We start from the raw sequence: 15791 nt of genomic DNA, 5'->3' as shown, positions 1-15791 counted from the left end.
TGTCGCCGACACAAGCGTGGCTCGGGCAGGGAAGGCCGAGGCGGCGGGCGGGGCAGCGCGCCGGGACTACATTTCCCAGCGAGCCGTGCGGCGGCCGCGCCGGCGCTGCGGGGGCGGGACCCGGCCCAGCCCAGGCGGCAGCCGTGCCCGGCGGCGAGCCGAGCCCTGCTCCGAGCCGTGCCCGCAGCCGCTGGTTGTGCCCGGCGGTGGCCATGGGGCGCCTGGCAGGGCTCGCGGCCGCCGCGCTCCTCCTGGTGCTGCTGCGCTGCGGCTCCGCCGCCTCCCTGTCGCGGCGCGCCCGCCCGGAGGGGCGCAATGACAGACCCATCATCGGTAAGGGGCCGCCCCCAGCCTGCCTGGGAAACGTCTCCCGCAGCGGAGGTTTGGCTAGAGGTGTTAGAAACTGCCTTACGCCTTCTCTAAAATCAATTCTCTACATGCTTTCTCTAAAAATCAAGCTTACTCTAGAGAAGTTACGGTGGCGAGCAGTCATAGCCGAGGCTTAGTCAGGTAATGTGTGTTTATGTGGTGTCCTGTGACCGGGCGCCGTAATTGATGCCCCGTTGTCCCGGTGCCTGCAGTTCCTCTGGGCAGTAAATGTCTCCCTGCGAGCTGGCATATGGGAAGTGGGAGCTTAATTAATTAATTAAGGAGCACGAGTCTTTGGAGGAGCGGCTGAGGAAGCTGGGGTGGTTCGGGTAGGAGGGAAGAAGGCTCGGGGTGACATTATCGTTCTTTACCATTGCCTGGAAGGAGGTGGGAGCCAGGTGAGGGTCGGTCTCTTCTCGGCAACTAGCAATAGCACAAGAGGATGGAGTCTTAAGCTACCTAGGGGAGGTTTAGATTACACATTAGGAAGAGTTTCCTCACAGAAGGGTGACTAGATACTGTAATGGACTGCCCAGGGTGGTGGTAGAGTCACCGTCCTTAGAGGCGTTTAATGAAAGACTGGACATGGCACTTGTTTTGTGGTCTAGTTGACATGGTGGTGTTCAGTCGTAGGTTGGATTTGATGATCTCAGAGGTCTTTTCCAACCTAAAGGCATCAGTGATTTCATGACTTTCTTTCAACGTGTAGCATTTGCCATTTGTATGGTGCTAATTTTCTTCCTTGGGCCCTTCAGGAATATTGTCACAGGAATGTCACTTTGATGAGTACCAGCGATTTGGAAGATCTTATATTGCAGCTTCATATGTGAAATTTGTCGAATCTGCTGGTGCTCGAGCTGTGCCAATAAGGTACCTTTTTTTTTATCCTTAGGAGTGGATAATAATTGCATTATATAAGGTATGTACCATTTTCAAGGCACAGAAAGTAGTTCTACTGCTTTTCTGAGTGTTTATTGCTCCTCAAAGACCATCTGAAGATGCCACAAGTCTCACAGAGTTTCAGAAATCGTAATAAAAGCAGAGTGTAACATGTACTTTTTAATACTTCTACTTACATTACTAGTCTTTCTTTGAAATGCTCAATTTTTTTTTACCAGTAAAATTGCCTTCTGTAGTTTGCATGCAAGGTTTTTGAAGTTAGCTATATTCTGTGTACAGTGTAGTGCCCCACAAACACACAAAGGTACTGAGATACATGGATATCTATATATTTTTTTCACATTTTGCAGCCCTGGAATTCAGGGAATCAAGGAAGGCTATCAGTACTCCTTTCAGAAAAGAAAATCTAGTTCTGTTCAAACTATGGGTCACTATATCCTTGTATTTTGGTTGTTTGGTGAAAAGTAGCAGAGTAGCAACTGACAGTGCTTCATACCGATGCTTAGCTGTAAAATATTAAGTGCACTGAAGCCAGATGATAAAATTATAAATTTCAGTACTTAAAAACAATACTAATACAGCTGCAGAAAAATAAAATAGTATGTATTTACACAGTCCAATAAGAGCACCAATTAAGAGCCCGAATTAGAAGCCAGCATTTCTCACATAGCTGCTGGAGCTTTCAGAATGTTGACCAGAAGCGTCACCAATGAATGGATGCTTCCAATTCTGGCAATTAAGTTACTTGCAGCAAAACTGAACACTTTTGCTTGCACCCAGCATATCAGTTCTGCACAAGTGTGGCCATCTGTGCTGGTTTTGGCTGGGGTAGGGTTAATTTTCTTTGCAGTAGCTGGTGTGGGGGTGTATTTTGGATTTGTGCTTGAGCACAGGGTTGATGATACAGAGATGTTTTTGTTATTGCTGAGCAGGGCTTACAACAGAGCCAAGGCCTTTTCTGCTTTTCCTGCTGCCACGCTGGCAAGGAGGCTGGGGGTGCATGGGTGTGACCCACTGTTTGCAGCTCTGCCCTTCTTGGAATCAGTTGGAAACCGGAGTTGCCGGTCTACAGGAAATAATAACCATGCCATTAATGTAAATAGTACATTTTTCAAGTGTCTTGCAAAAGGGTCTCAGAGTACCTCATCAGGAACTCCACCTGACAGGGCCCTGTTTTCAGTCTTGTGGATTGAACAGTTTCAAGTGAAATGTTTCATTTGATTTGTGTCCATTTTACTCTGTTTAAAGAATGCCTTCTGCATATTTTCTGTGTCAGACATTTCTGTTCAATAGAGATGATATTTTTGTGATCAAATATTTTTATATCGTATGTATTCTATAATTATTTTTTGGTGTTTCAGATTAAATCTTACGGATGAAGAATATGATAAATTATTCCACTCTATTAATGGGTAAGTCTTGAACACTGATTTTCTGTTGAAAGGATTGATGGTTCTGTTTTTGAGCTCTTCTGTGTTCTCAAGAACGTTTTCTTCCTACTCTCTTGAGAGGTTGTGCTGGGCACTGCAGACATGAAAATAAGACATAGAATGCATTATTTCATCCAGTATTGGTGTGCTGCCTTTCCTTCCTTGAGGAACACCTCAGATAATCTACAACAGTGCCAAGGCTCACCTTGGCAGTCCCTTGTGCTTGTCTGTAGACAGGGAGAAGTAGCATTGTAGGTATGAGCAGTTTTGCAAAGGAGATACTCCATTTCCTCTTTGTTAATTTTTCTGTCTTCCTCATTTGAGCTGTCACCCTTACTTTGATGTTTTAATAGCACTTACTTAGTATTTCATCCCTGTTTCTACCCTTTCTTCCCTCTTTCAATCCTTTTCATATCTCTATTATAAAAGCTTCTGATTTTCAGTCTCTTCTACTCTTTTCTCCATGTGTGCTCTCTCTTGCTACTTGAATGGTCTGTCTCGCCTGTTGTGATTCTGTGTCTTAGGTATTTGTTAGAAAAACTTCCTGGTTTTCCAGGGATCTATGGCAACTCTATTCTTCCTGTTCAAGTGTGGGATAATGTGACCTTGCCTAACAGTTTTATTGTGGACTAAAAGAAGTCAAAACCTTTTCTTTTTTTTAGCCTTGTGCTGAAAGTGCAACTCAGGAGAGTAAAATCAGCTGATGCTACACTTCACAGCTGTGATGGTGTGTGAGGCCAGAGCATGTGATTGGGCTACTTGTAGTCATGAGATGAGCATCTTAAACCATGAATACCTTTGTTAAGCTCGTGCATATAACTAGAATGTTAATCAGCATGTGTAGACTTTGCAGATTTAGACCTTTGGCGGTTTGGGGAATGCGTTGTCCTACATCAGCATGCCCTGGACACCAAGATGTGGGTCTATGCTCTCTTGTGCTGTAAGTGAGTGTAAGACAGTGATGCTTTTCTCTGCTCTGTGCTGTTGGAGACAGAATTAGTAATTTCCTCCCTTTCTCATGGCTATCAGCTTCACTTTGGTTGCCAAAAGGGCTTTCCAACAATGGGGTCTCTCATTGTTTCTACCTCAGCACCTACATCAATGCAGAAGAAAGTGTTTGGCAAGTAGATCCACTTTCTTTGTTCTTCTGTCCTTGCAGTCAGAAGTCAGTTGAGTTTGTGTTATGTAGGTGAGTGAAGATGGTCTAGATTTACTTCTGTGGCCTTCCACTGTCATCCATTGTCTTCCATAATAAAACTGTGTGTAAGTAACAAAAAGGAGCTCTGGAGGGACTTTTATTCTGTGGAAATTCAGTATAAGGAGGACATACACTGATCTTTCATATTGCTCTTTGAAGTTGGAAATTACTACTATTAAATGCTACCTTCTTAAAATCATGAAATTTACTATAGTAAAGACATAATTTTATGTCTTTTCTTTATTTTTTTATAATTTTATGGCTACTCCTGAGGTAGCCATTGAAATGCCCAGTGGAAATCATCAGCTCTAACCAGGTGGTGATACTGGAATACACGTAGTTGCATTTCAATCTGCATATGACAATGTCAGGCCATTATCATTGCTACCTAATGGGTTATTTCCTTTTTGCATTAGCAAAAATGATGATCAGCTTTCCTAGTTAGTATAGTCCAGGTTTTGGATTGAACGGGTGGAGTGAATTTTCTACCACTTCCAGGTAAAGATCACCTTATTTGTCTAATTAGATCTCTAATAATCTGGTCTGTTTTGAAAATACTTTCAGCTGTATTAATTTTCAATGTTGACACTGGGAAGTAAAGTTTTTTGTATTTTTGTGAATACTGCTTTTCCACCAAATACTTGATAGCTGTTACTTGAGCCTGTGCATTACTTACTTTAAAAAAAAAATGGTCACAAGGGTTTAAATGAATATTTGCTCTGCAAATGCTTGGGATCATTTGAGATGTTATTTGCTTCTAACTACTTGTTAGTATCTCACAGATACAGATTGCCATTTTCACAGCACAAAAATGTAGAGGAAATCCTACACCTATTTCGGTAAAAAATCAACAATTAATGGATGTGACTTGTGTAAATCCAATTGAGGTTCTGCAGCAGTGGGTTAAGGAGTGCTAACACATCCAGTTTTGTTGGTTCTGCAGGCACTTGTTCCAGTTACAGCCAGAAGAGGCTTCCTTTATTTCATGTTACTGTTTCTGATGGTACTTGAATATTTTCTGTGTCATCATGTCATATGTCTCCTAGACTCTGCTGAATCTTTTTCTTCTGTGGTGGTTTTTTTTTTTTTTAGGTTTGGGGAGCCACACAGGGAATTGCCATTCTTGATTATATTTTGTGGTGGAAAAAGCTTGTGTACTATTTCAGTGAAATTGTCCCTGAGATTGTCTTCCTTAGCTCTGTGTGACCAAAGGTTATGGTCAAACATACTTTTCTTCCCTTTTGATGGAAAAGTTTTGATCTTTGTTGTCTCCAAGAGGAGGGTCACTGTGCCAGGGCCACAATTCTATTTTTCTGAAGCTGAACAGAATGAATTGAGATTTGGGCTAGAGTTTTAAAGTGGTAGTGAGAGCCAGCTGAGAATCAGGATAGGAAATGACAGTCATGGCTTGCAGCCCTTTTGAGTACCAGCTGAAATCTGTGTGTTTTGTATATTTTCTGTTTACTTTCTTCTTCCATATGTTGCATTAGGCTTGATCTATACTTTGTGATAGAGTAACCATTCTTCAGCAGAACAAGACTAAGAACACTATGATTAAGTTAAAGACTGAAACACCTAAACTTAGCTGTCTGCCTGTGCACTAGCTGTCCAAACTCACATAATTAATGGAATGCTAGTCAGTACAGCCAGTGGAGCTGACAGGGCTGTTCAATCTACCCACCACTCAGGTGTCTGCTCTTGAAAACCTATTTGAATCTGCAGTGCATCTCCTGACTAGATCCCTGCTGTCCATAATGGGAGCATAGATATCTGCCTGTAGATTTCTGAAACCTAGACTTAAATCATACCCTTAAGACTGCTATCAGACATTTCTCTGTGTATATTGTCCAAGTTTTGGGTTGATCACTGTTGCTAATCATATTCTTGGATGTTGCCTTTCAGGGTACTTCTTCCAGGAGGTGGTGTGGATCTTAGGACCTCAGAGTATTCAAGAGTTGCTAAGATATTTTACCACAAGGCCTTGGAGGTAATTAGTAAGGAGCAGTTGGTTCTTGTTACTATCACTGTTTGTTCAGAGATCAAAATGATGGGTTCATATTTTTCATAGTTTTGCACTGTCATTCAGTGGGTTAACTGTAGGCCTGAAAATAGCTTATTTCTTGCTTCTGCATAAAACTTCTGTATTAATAGCTTAAGATTCACACTTGTGATACCCACTCCTGTTATATGTTGTGTTGTGGACTTAAACTCCAGAGTTCTTCAGGTGACAAGGTACTGTTTGTTCATTGTACCTGAGGCTTTATGACTCTGTGTGAGTATTCCAATGAGGAATTGCTCTTTCACCTTTGCTGCTGACTTTCCAACAGCAGGCAAGGAAGTGCAGGAAAGTGTTATTCACAGGACCAGTCAGCTGCTGCAATTCAGTAATTGAGCTCCTTTTACTCTTCAGTCCCTGAGGCACCAATGTTTTTATTCTTTTGTCTGTCTTTATTTGTGGTGAGTCTTGCAAAGACTGTCTCACTTTTATGTGAGGCAATTTCATTTGTGTCTCTGGAACTGCTCACTGTGTGAACTGTAGCCTGTGCCTTGGTATTTAGCACTGGGGCAAAGGTTTCTTGTGGTTTGTTGTACAATTATGAAATTATGTTAACATTTCACAGTGATGAACTGAATTGCCTATGTCATTTTATGATCAGAGAGACAGGTTTATTAGATGATATGTGTACTACCAGTGACTGAAAGGCAGAAAATACTCAGTTCATCCTAGGTAACCCTTTCTAACAAAGGAGAAGTTTTTTTCCATTGCTGTTTGCGATAATTTTATGTTTTGATTTTCATCTTTTGAATCTTAATTAGCACTAGAAAATATTGCTGGCTTTACATATGTAAGGTAAGCTACAATAGTAGAGTATCTTTACAAGTACAGAATGAATGAATTTTATCTTTTTCTAAAGCTGAGGGGTCCTTTTCATTTGCAGATGTTCACAATGAGAAATTTACTTTGATCTGGCTCTGCTTTAACATGAATAGAGGAAATACTGTTCTCTAGCTCTTAAATTAGTTTTTAAAATGTGACGTCTTTAGTGTTGTTTAATACATGCTTGGCCTCCAGGCTCTAGTTTATTTTAAAAAAAAGGGGAGGGGACACAAAAACTTTTGTTTCAATTGTAATTGGTTTTAAACTATAGTCTATTTTTGCCTTCAGTAGTTTAGTTCTCACTTTCAACTCCACTGTCTGTCTTTCATGGAAGTTTGTGCCTCGTTATACATTATGGGTGGTCATAAAGACTCTGCAGCCCTATCAGCCTTCTTTCTGTACATCTTCCATGTTTTGCTGTGAGAAGTAGCAGCTCTGTGAGCTTTTATTACCATCCTGTCGGTAATGGAGTAGGGGAACATAATTATTCTTAGCCCGTCAATTTTAGATTTCTCAAAAATGGCTTTGAGCAGCAGATCTCAGGAGTGGTATGTGTGTTGTGGTATGCATAACTTAAAAATGTTTAGAAACAAGTTAAGAAAAACTAGTCAGATTTCACAAAAACAGGAGTTCTGAAACATCCCAGTCTCCAACACATGCTTACTATTGGGTGTAAACCATTTAAAAATGCAGATTTCCACTGCATGTGCACCATTAGGTCCCAAGAAACTAGTTGTGTTTTTTGCTTTCTTTTTCTCCTTGTTTTTTTTCATATTGTTTTCACACTGACCTCCCAATTTTTATTCTTTTGAAAATGATTGGCACTTTTTAATGTTGCTTAAGTGTACATTTTGTCTTTTTGGAACACAGGTCTAAACCTGCTAGCTAAACAATCATATAGGTATGTCACATAAGACCGTAGCTATGCTGGTAGTAGGATTCATGTTTTCTTAATACAGTTGGGTGAGCACAGACATTGCAAAGGTCCCTTGCTATGTGATCAGAGTGTGCTTTGTAGAAAACTTTCTCTCAAAATGGTGACAGACCCTTCTAATGATCACTTTTTTTAGAGAAATGTTGCCATTTTGTGGCTTCTGTTTAGGCTGCTCTTAGTCATTACTTGTAGAACCCAAGTCAAATCAGTATCCACATTAGGCTCAGTTTGCTGCTTCAAAACACATATATATCCTTCAGCCTTCATGTTTTAGGAGAGACTCTAAGGGAATCTGTACTTGTTTCTTTTGCAGTTGAACTGTTATAATTCCTGTGGTAGCAATTCATAGTAATGTAGTAGTTATACTTCTCACCTACACAAAAGAAAGTGGAAAGAGGAGGAAGTTCTTGTCAGTCTCTTTTCTGTACATTTTCATTACTGTTTCCTTGTGTTGTTGCTTTTATTTTGCAGGCTAATGATAAAGGAGATTATTTCCCAATATGGGGAACATGTCTTGGACACGAAGAGCTTACATATCTCACAAGTGGTGAAATTTTGCTTGTTCGTACCAAAACAAATGGATTTTCACTCCCTCTGAACTTTACCTCAGGTGAAAAATTAATTACATCTCATGTCTGAGTTTTGCTAAGAGGTGTTGTGTTTTGTTCATGATAAATACTACAGGGTGAATATTTGCGAGGTTCATGATGATTATCTTCTGTTAAATTCTTTGTTATTAAGTTGTATTGACTGTTTTAGTAAAGTCAGTGCAGCTGTCACTTCTTAAGAGAAGTGAGCACAAGCCATTTGAAACCAACAGCAGTCTGCAAAAAACAAAGTTGTGGCTTTTTGAGTCATTTGAAAATTTGGACCTACAAGATAACGTCTGCTTTTTGTTGAACAAAAGTTGAACAAAATTCACAGGTTCAGAACCTAATAAAGTTGGAGAGCAGGTGATTTTAAATTTCTCAAGTCATGTCTTTCCTCATGATGAATGGTAGCATTACATTATTTTCAACACATTAGTGTTGAAATTACAGAGGTCCCTTGAGATAGAGATGTGGCACTAGGCAGCACTTGTAAAGTGTGGCCTCTGTTGATACTTTACCCTTTGTGAGTAATCAAAAAAATAAGTAGCATTCACAAATTCTGTCACTTGTGCTCGTTGTGAGTGGAAAGGCTGCTGAAGTGAATGTCAAAGAATGATGCTTATTTTAGTGAGAACTTTGCTGCCTAAGTTGGATCCTCTCTGGGTCAAGACCGGTAGACAGTGGTAACAGCATATTGGAAATCTGTTGTAGTTACTTCACTGATATTTTTTTGCAGGATATTCTAAAATAATAAAGTTTTACTGCCAAAAAAGTTCAATACAACATTTTATTAATTGTCTTCTGTCAGTATAAGTCCATCTGAGACCAGTTTCAGTAATGGAAAACACAATTTTTTTCTTTGTAATAGCTGCAAAAGACAGTAAAATGTTCAGGAATTTCCCGGATGACTTAATACGCTCACTTGCTACTGAGCCATTGACATCAAACTTCCATGTATGGAGCCTCTCCATGGAGGTATTTGATCTTTTTATTTGATCTTTTTATTTCCTGCATACAAGCACTTTTTTTTGTTAAAACTATAAATAAATAAGCAAATAACACCTTTTCCCTCTTCCCTCTCTCCTTATTACAGAATTTCACCAATAATGAAAAGCTTCGTAATTTCTATAATGTTCTGACCACTAACACTGATGATGAAGTGGAGTTTATATCTACCATGGAAGGTAAGGAAATTAATTTCCTTTGGAAACTGTGACTGTAACAACCTAGTTCTTTAGGAGTGTTGTGGCTTGGATGTGAGTTCATATTGCAAGTTGTTGAAATAGCGGGGTGAGCATCAGCCTTGCCAGTGCCCTGGCAATTCTGTTTGCAGGGGTATTTTATCTTTTGAGTACCGTGAGCCTTAATACTCCTCCCACCCGCCGTTCCCCTTCCAGATATGCTGTCACTCCTTAGCACTGGTGTATTTGAGCGCTGTGGTGTGACTGCAGAGCGCTTGTGCTGCAGCAGGTGAACCCCTGCACAGTGCATTGTGCCTCTGTCAAGCCACGAGTTCCAGCTGCCCGCTCAGGCTCGTGTTTCCCCCTGCTCTCTGTTTGCTGGAGGGGAAGAACACTCCAGGCTGCCGAGGGAACAGCACTATCCCTCATTACCTTAGCGGCAACGCTGGCAATCGCCCTCCTGCTTTTCTCCAAATTTGGAAATCACTCTCCTCCAATTTCCAAAATTGCCTTTTGCGCGACTTGTTTTGTCTGTTTCACGCTGGGCGTGCTCAGCTCAGGAAAGAAGTTAGCTCTTCAGGGAGTGTTTTATCTTGATCAGTGCACCACTAGCAGCCCTACTGTAGGGCCCAGCTTCACCAATGGGATTCTTCTGTGTGACATCCTGGCTGGCCTCCAAAAGAGAGGAGTAGCGCTTTGATCAACAAACCTGATTAGGCTAATGACAGGCATCACCCGTGCCTGCAAGGGGTTTATCACAGAGCAGTCATCAGCTGCTGTGCTGCTATTCCTTGGAAGAGAGCTGAGGACTGACTCCCCCAAAGTGTATCAGGCCTGGCTGGAGCAGGTGGGAGCTGCCCCTGGATTGACTTGGCCTTCAAGGAGATACAAAGACTTGGATCTCTCCCATGGAATTGGCATCCTGTATGGCTGAGAATGCTGAGTGATGCTGGCAAGAGGATAGAAAGCTTTGAGACTGATACACCTGAAACATTATTTTTTAGTGTGTATATACATTAATTCTGAAATGAATAATCAAAAAAAATTACATACAAATATTTTCTTGCATGGAATGTGACCCTTCTTTTACCATATCTCTTGCTTTTCCTTCAGTTCTACTATGACTTTAATAGTGTTTCAACTTGATGTTCAAGCTTTTGTGAAACTGTTGATAAGTGAGGTACATTTGCAGCTTATCCTCTGAGTTTATTTTGCAGTAAGATTAATTACATAATCCTTAAGGCATACTCCTTTACAAACTTTGTGTTTCGTTGTAGCATACAGATACCCAATTTATGGCATGCAATGGCATCCAGAGAAAAATCCTTTTGAGTGGAAGGATTCTCCAGGCATTCCACATTCACCATCTGCTGTAAGAGCAGCATATTATATGGCTGATTTTTTCGTTAATGAAGGTAAAAAAAGTTTATTATCTATAAATATTGGGGGTGAGAGTGAAGCATTATTGAATAACTTTGAAGACAACAGACTTCTTTTTCATCTGTCAAAGTTCAGTACCTCATAGAGTTTTCTGAGAAGATTACTCTGCAAGCTTTATAGGCTTATAAAACACCAAAGGATACTAGAAATAGAGTGGCTTAGTGAAAGTAACATCAAAAGGCCAAGCATTACACAAACTCTTTTCACTAGGCTGTCTCTAAAAATATTGTGACTTTCTACCATTTCAAAATATCCCTGTAACATTTTGGCCTCTCTTGCACAAAGACAATAAAACAAAAAAAGTACTCCATTCATAATTCCAGGGTCGTCTTCAGTTTCAAACTGGCTTACAGTCACTCAATGTGTTCTCAATTTTGCTTGCAAAATGCATACACCAGGACTATAAATAGGGCTTGGGCAGTATGGATGTGCCAGAGGGGTGCAATATGGTACCCTACAGTTGTATACTATAGACATCACAAGGAGTTCTTGAATTTTGCAGAGCTGCTAATTTTTTTTGTTGTTGTTGTTTATGCCCTGAGAATCTGGAAGTAACTAATGCATAGCATTTTGACAGTTTATGACACTTCTCATCTTTGCTATAAATAAGCAGGATATAAATAGAGGAGTATTTGAAGGAATCAAACTTTATTCCTTAATTCCTCCCTACTAAATAATTTTGCTGGACTGTTTTATGAAATTATCTTACCTCCTTGATGGGGACTATGAAGAACATAATAATTAAGCTGGTTGAATTTGGTCTCTAGATTTGGTCTCAAATCAAGAGTCAACTTAATGAAGAAACTAGACAGCGATGTAAATAAATGCAATTTGTGCTGACCTGGTCAGTGAGAGTGTAGAACTAAAAGTTGCATTACATACAAGTTCAAGGTGCTTTTTTACATAAAATAGTCCTACTTCTCTTTGTGAAGCCACTAGCAAAACCATTTTGATAGGGAACTTAGGGCTGGGCATAACTGGGCATCTGAGCAGCCTGGTCTAGTGGAATGTGTCCCTGACTATGGCAGGGGGATTGGAACAAAAAGATCTTTAAGATCCCTTCCAACCCAGGCCCTTTTATGAGGTGGCAGACTATGACAAAAATAAAGGGGGGGAATAGGAGAAAATACAGTATGAGTCTGGTTTTACTTTGTAGTTTAATACTAGAATGCACTGTGTTTTCTAGCTTTGTTTGCTACTTTCTCTAGTATCTGTCTGCAGACTGTATTCCCAATAGGAGTAAGCTTGCTCAGGCCATTTATCCAAGTTAAGAAGGCAAAACAAGTGCCAGCTCTGCTTGTAAATCCCATTGAGACACACTGTGTGTGAGTTCTCTTAGGTATGTGTACACATCCAAGGAGCTTGTGCAGAGTGCCACACAGATGTGTCACTAGCTTTTTGATCTACTGACCTGTAATTCCAGTAGAGCAAACTTTCTTCAGCCAGCTTTGTCTACCCCCATCTCTTCTACCAAATCCTAAATTACTCTTCATTATCTCCCCAGTCTTTTGGGGAGGTACTGAAACATAAGCTGCTCCTACTGAGTACTCCATATCATAACTTTGCAATGAGTAATTGACATTTTTAGCTAATGTAAGGCAGAATATCTTTCCCAACTTTGAAAATAAACCACAAGATGAAAAATGTAAACTGTTTTCAGCTGGTAAAAATATACTCACATGTGATCACTTAGTAACTAAACCATTCTACTGAAATACCATTTTTGTATCCTTCCTTCATTAATTTTAACTTCTGTAGAGTTGCCAACATGATAAACCAGGGGAGGTTTAAATTTTATTGTCCTCACCAGCACAGTCCATGCAGCTTTCAGTAGTCAAATACTCTGATGCATTTCTTTCGGGTTAAAAGTACTGGTATTTCTGTTAGATACTGCCAGTATCTCATGGATAGCTATTTCATGCAGTTTCGGCTTTAAATTCTCCCTCTCCATTAATAAATTATGCTGTAACCAGCTTTCTGAAGATGTATCTTCACAGTTCTTCACATACAAGCTACTGTAATTCCATTTGTTGTTGTGCTACACAAAATAACCTATTTTGCCAAGATAAAATTGTTGAGGAGGATAACATTAAAATTATCTGTACTTTTACAATGTTTTACAGCCAGGAAGAGCATGCACCATTTCTCCAGTGAAGACGAGGAAACAAAAGAATTGATCTACAATTATAACCCAGTTTATACAGGACCATTTTCTGCATTTCAGCAAACCTATTTTTTTGATTGAGTATCTTGTCAAAGGTGCTGTGATGTTACTAATAAATGGAATTATTTGCCAGCATTGTGTAATTAAGCTTATACAGTGACAGAAAGCTAGAATAGTTTTCCTTTGCAATGATTTATTCTGTGTATCTTCTGCACTATTGAAACATTAATATATAAATTTACATTCAATAACATAATAATCATCTTGGATCACACTTTAAGGCAAGCTACAGAAAAGTTTATTTTTCTTCCAGGAAGGACTTCACTATGCTAATAAACTTTGAAGTAATCACCTTCGGTACGAGGAAAAGCTTTCATATATTTTTAAAATATGAGACATTGTAAAATGTTGTGGACTATGACAGCACTAGACACTTAGATACACCATTTAGTAAAATCTTGTCCTTTTCAAACAATTTAGCAAATGAAACTCTTGAATTTGTCATAGATATGTGTATGCAGACAAGTTCTTGGCAGGGACTCCTTTGTCATTTCAGAAATTGACCAAAATAGTTAGGGATGATAGCAAACAGACATTTTTGCCTAAGAAGCACATTATATCTCATTTGTGAAACTGTTTCTCTTGTGCACTGAGCATTATTTGGCGTCCTTAAACCTTGTGAGGCCTTCATATCGCAAATATCACATAACATAAGTAAGTTAGAGGGTACAATTCAGTGCTGATTCCACTTTTCAACTCGGTTTTATATAGCCTCCAAGAATTCTTCTTGAAGTAACTGGAGTCAGCAGCCAGATATGATATGCAGACACTCATTCCTTTGTGTTTAAAAGAATGTAAACCTATTTTTTTCTCTAAAGTATCTGACTTTTGCTGTAGCTGGATAGAGTTTCACTTGAAGTCAAGAGGTAGATTGCCATTATATTAGTAAACAAGGTAGTTTCTGTCTTGTTTGATAGTTCAGTGCAACTAGAATTTAAACAGCAGATGAATGTATATGAGAAACCTGTTAAAGGTATCATGATGTGATAATAACAGTTGCATGCAATACACTGACACCATTTTTTTCTCTGCTTTGCTCCAGAGTTGGTGAAAATTTTGTTCAGTGGTTTTGTGTGTTGTCTGAAAAGGAACTAAGGTTAGACAATAAGATATCATTCTCCTCTCAAGCATAGCTTCCAAATTCTTGTTAACATTAACAAGGATTTGGAGTTTATGAAGAATTCAGGTTTATAAATTTCAGCTCTGTTTTGTAGAACTTTATACTCTCAGGTACCATATCTGAATAAGTCTGGTAAGTTTCTCAGGTTTTTCAAGTAAAACACTCTCTTAACTTGTTCTTTATCATGAAGCAGCTGCATAAGAGAATGTGAAATGCATCAGTTTAAAAAAACAACTATGAGGAAACATTAACTATGACTAGCAGAAAAACACTTCCAGGTAATTACAAGCTTAAACATGAGATATTTTTCCATTTGTCATATCAGCTAACTTAGTATATGGTTATCTTTTTAGTATAGGTAACTTTATTAACTGACTCCTGAATAGAACCAAGTTTAAAAAGAGGGTTGTGCTCTACAGTTGCATGTAAATGTAGCACTTATGATATTTAGAAACTAAGTCCAGTCTTCTACTTGTTGTTCAGGCTGAGTTCTTTGGAATAGCTCTAAGAATTTACCTAAGTAAAATGGGCAGATTTTAGCCTTAAACCCAAGATCAATGTTGCAAGTGAAATGTCTGCAATGGTAGTAGTTAGTTAAATGTGTAACTATAAAGAGTATTGTGTGTAATATGATGAGAGAAATTTATATATTATGAATTTGTGTCTTTCCTTTATACCCTGTATCTTGTAAAGCCTTATTTGATGATATGCATGATTTTTATATGATATGTGAAATAAACTTTCATTCAAGCTGACTTGTATTTTTGTTGTCTTTTAGATACCACAGATGAAGCACTGACAGCAGTCATTGTCTTTTTGTTTCCATCTGTGATAGTCATAAAGCAGGAGGAGGTCGCAACCTATATCTACTTTCTGTGGTCATGCCAGCAAGTCAGGATGAGTCAGATCCATATATGGTTTTTCATTGCACTGACAGAACTAATACAGTTTTTAGAATTACTGCTAGCAGGAGAAGATCATGTGACCATACTCATCTTATTAAATCTGGCATATGAACCTAACCAACTTGTTTGTTGCTGTGTGGGAAGAACATCCACTGATCAGCAAGGTAACACTAATACGTGTCTTTCAGAACACATTAAATCATCTCTAAGAAAGAAAAGTTTGTTGTTTCCTCCTTGAAGTATTCTGCTCTTCCCACTAGATGGCCTCCAAGAACCAGTATTTTCTGCTATTTTGTAAACAGGTGTGGTTGTGTCTCTAAAGATGAGTAAGATATTTACTGTACTGTGATATGTAGTGAGGTGTTTGGGATGTAGGGGAAGAAGAAGGGAGGAGACAGTAGGACTGGAATCTTCCTGGCACAACTGGGCATACTGGCAGGATTTCAGGAGTCAGTCTATGAGCATTGAATTAATTCAGCAGGGATTAAATCTTGTTTCCAGTGAATATTTGAACCATTCAAGCATTAGCTGATGGTGACTGGAATTACGTCTGTCTTTTCAGGTGGGTGTTCCTCCCCTTCAGCTATAGAATCTGTCTTGGTTCCATTTTCTATAAATATGA

The 15791-nt window shown here is 39.3% G+C and overlaps 1 protein-coding gene across 1 annotated transcript; it reads left to right on the top strand.

The window, feature by feature from the left end:
* Positions 1-62: 62 nt before the first annotated feature.
* On the top strand, positions 63-15019 carry GGH (gamma-glutamyl hydrolase). Its single transcript, XM_058833844.1, has 9 exons — positions 63-333; positions 1125-1239; positions 2631-2681; positions 5800-5884; positions 8181-8319; positions 9168-9274; positions 9393-9483; positions 10758-10895; positions 13044-15019. The coding sequence occupies exons 1-9, from the start codon at positions 213-215 to the stop codon at positions 13163-13165; spliced, it is 969 nt and encodes a 322-aa protein (XP_058689827.1). The 5' UTR covers positions 63-212; the 3' UTR covers positions 13166-15019.
* Positions 15020-15791: the final 772 nt, after the last annotated feature.

Source organism: Poecile atricapillus, chromosome 2 (assembly GCF_030490865.1).
Source record: "Poecile atricapillus isolate bPoeAtr1 chromosome 2, bPoeAtr1.hap1, whole genome shotgun sequence".
Classification (NCBI taxonomy): Eukaryota; Metazoa; Chordata; class Aves; order Passeriformes; family Paridae; genus Poecile; species Poecile atricapillus.
The sequence above is the reverse complement of the archived record's forward strand: the minus strand, read 5'-3'. Positions and strand labels throughout refer to the sequence as shown.

What these genes read in the sequence shown, in the direction of transcription:
- GGH (XM_058833844.1), top strand. Translation starts at nt 213, where the DNA reads ATGGGGCGCCTGGCAGGGCTCGCGGCCGCCGCGCTCCTCCTGGTGCTG. An exon ending in CAATGACAGACCCATCATCG is followed by an intron (nt 334 to 1,124) that starts GTAAGGGGCCGC and finishes TGGGCCCTTCAG; the next exon opens with GAATATTGTCACAGGAATGT. An exon ending in GCTCGAGCTGTGCCAATAAG is followed by an intron (nt 1,240 to 2,630) that starts GTACCTTTTTTT and finishes TTGGTGTTTCAG; the next exon opens with ATTAAATCTTACGGATGAAG.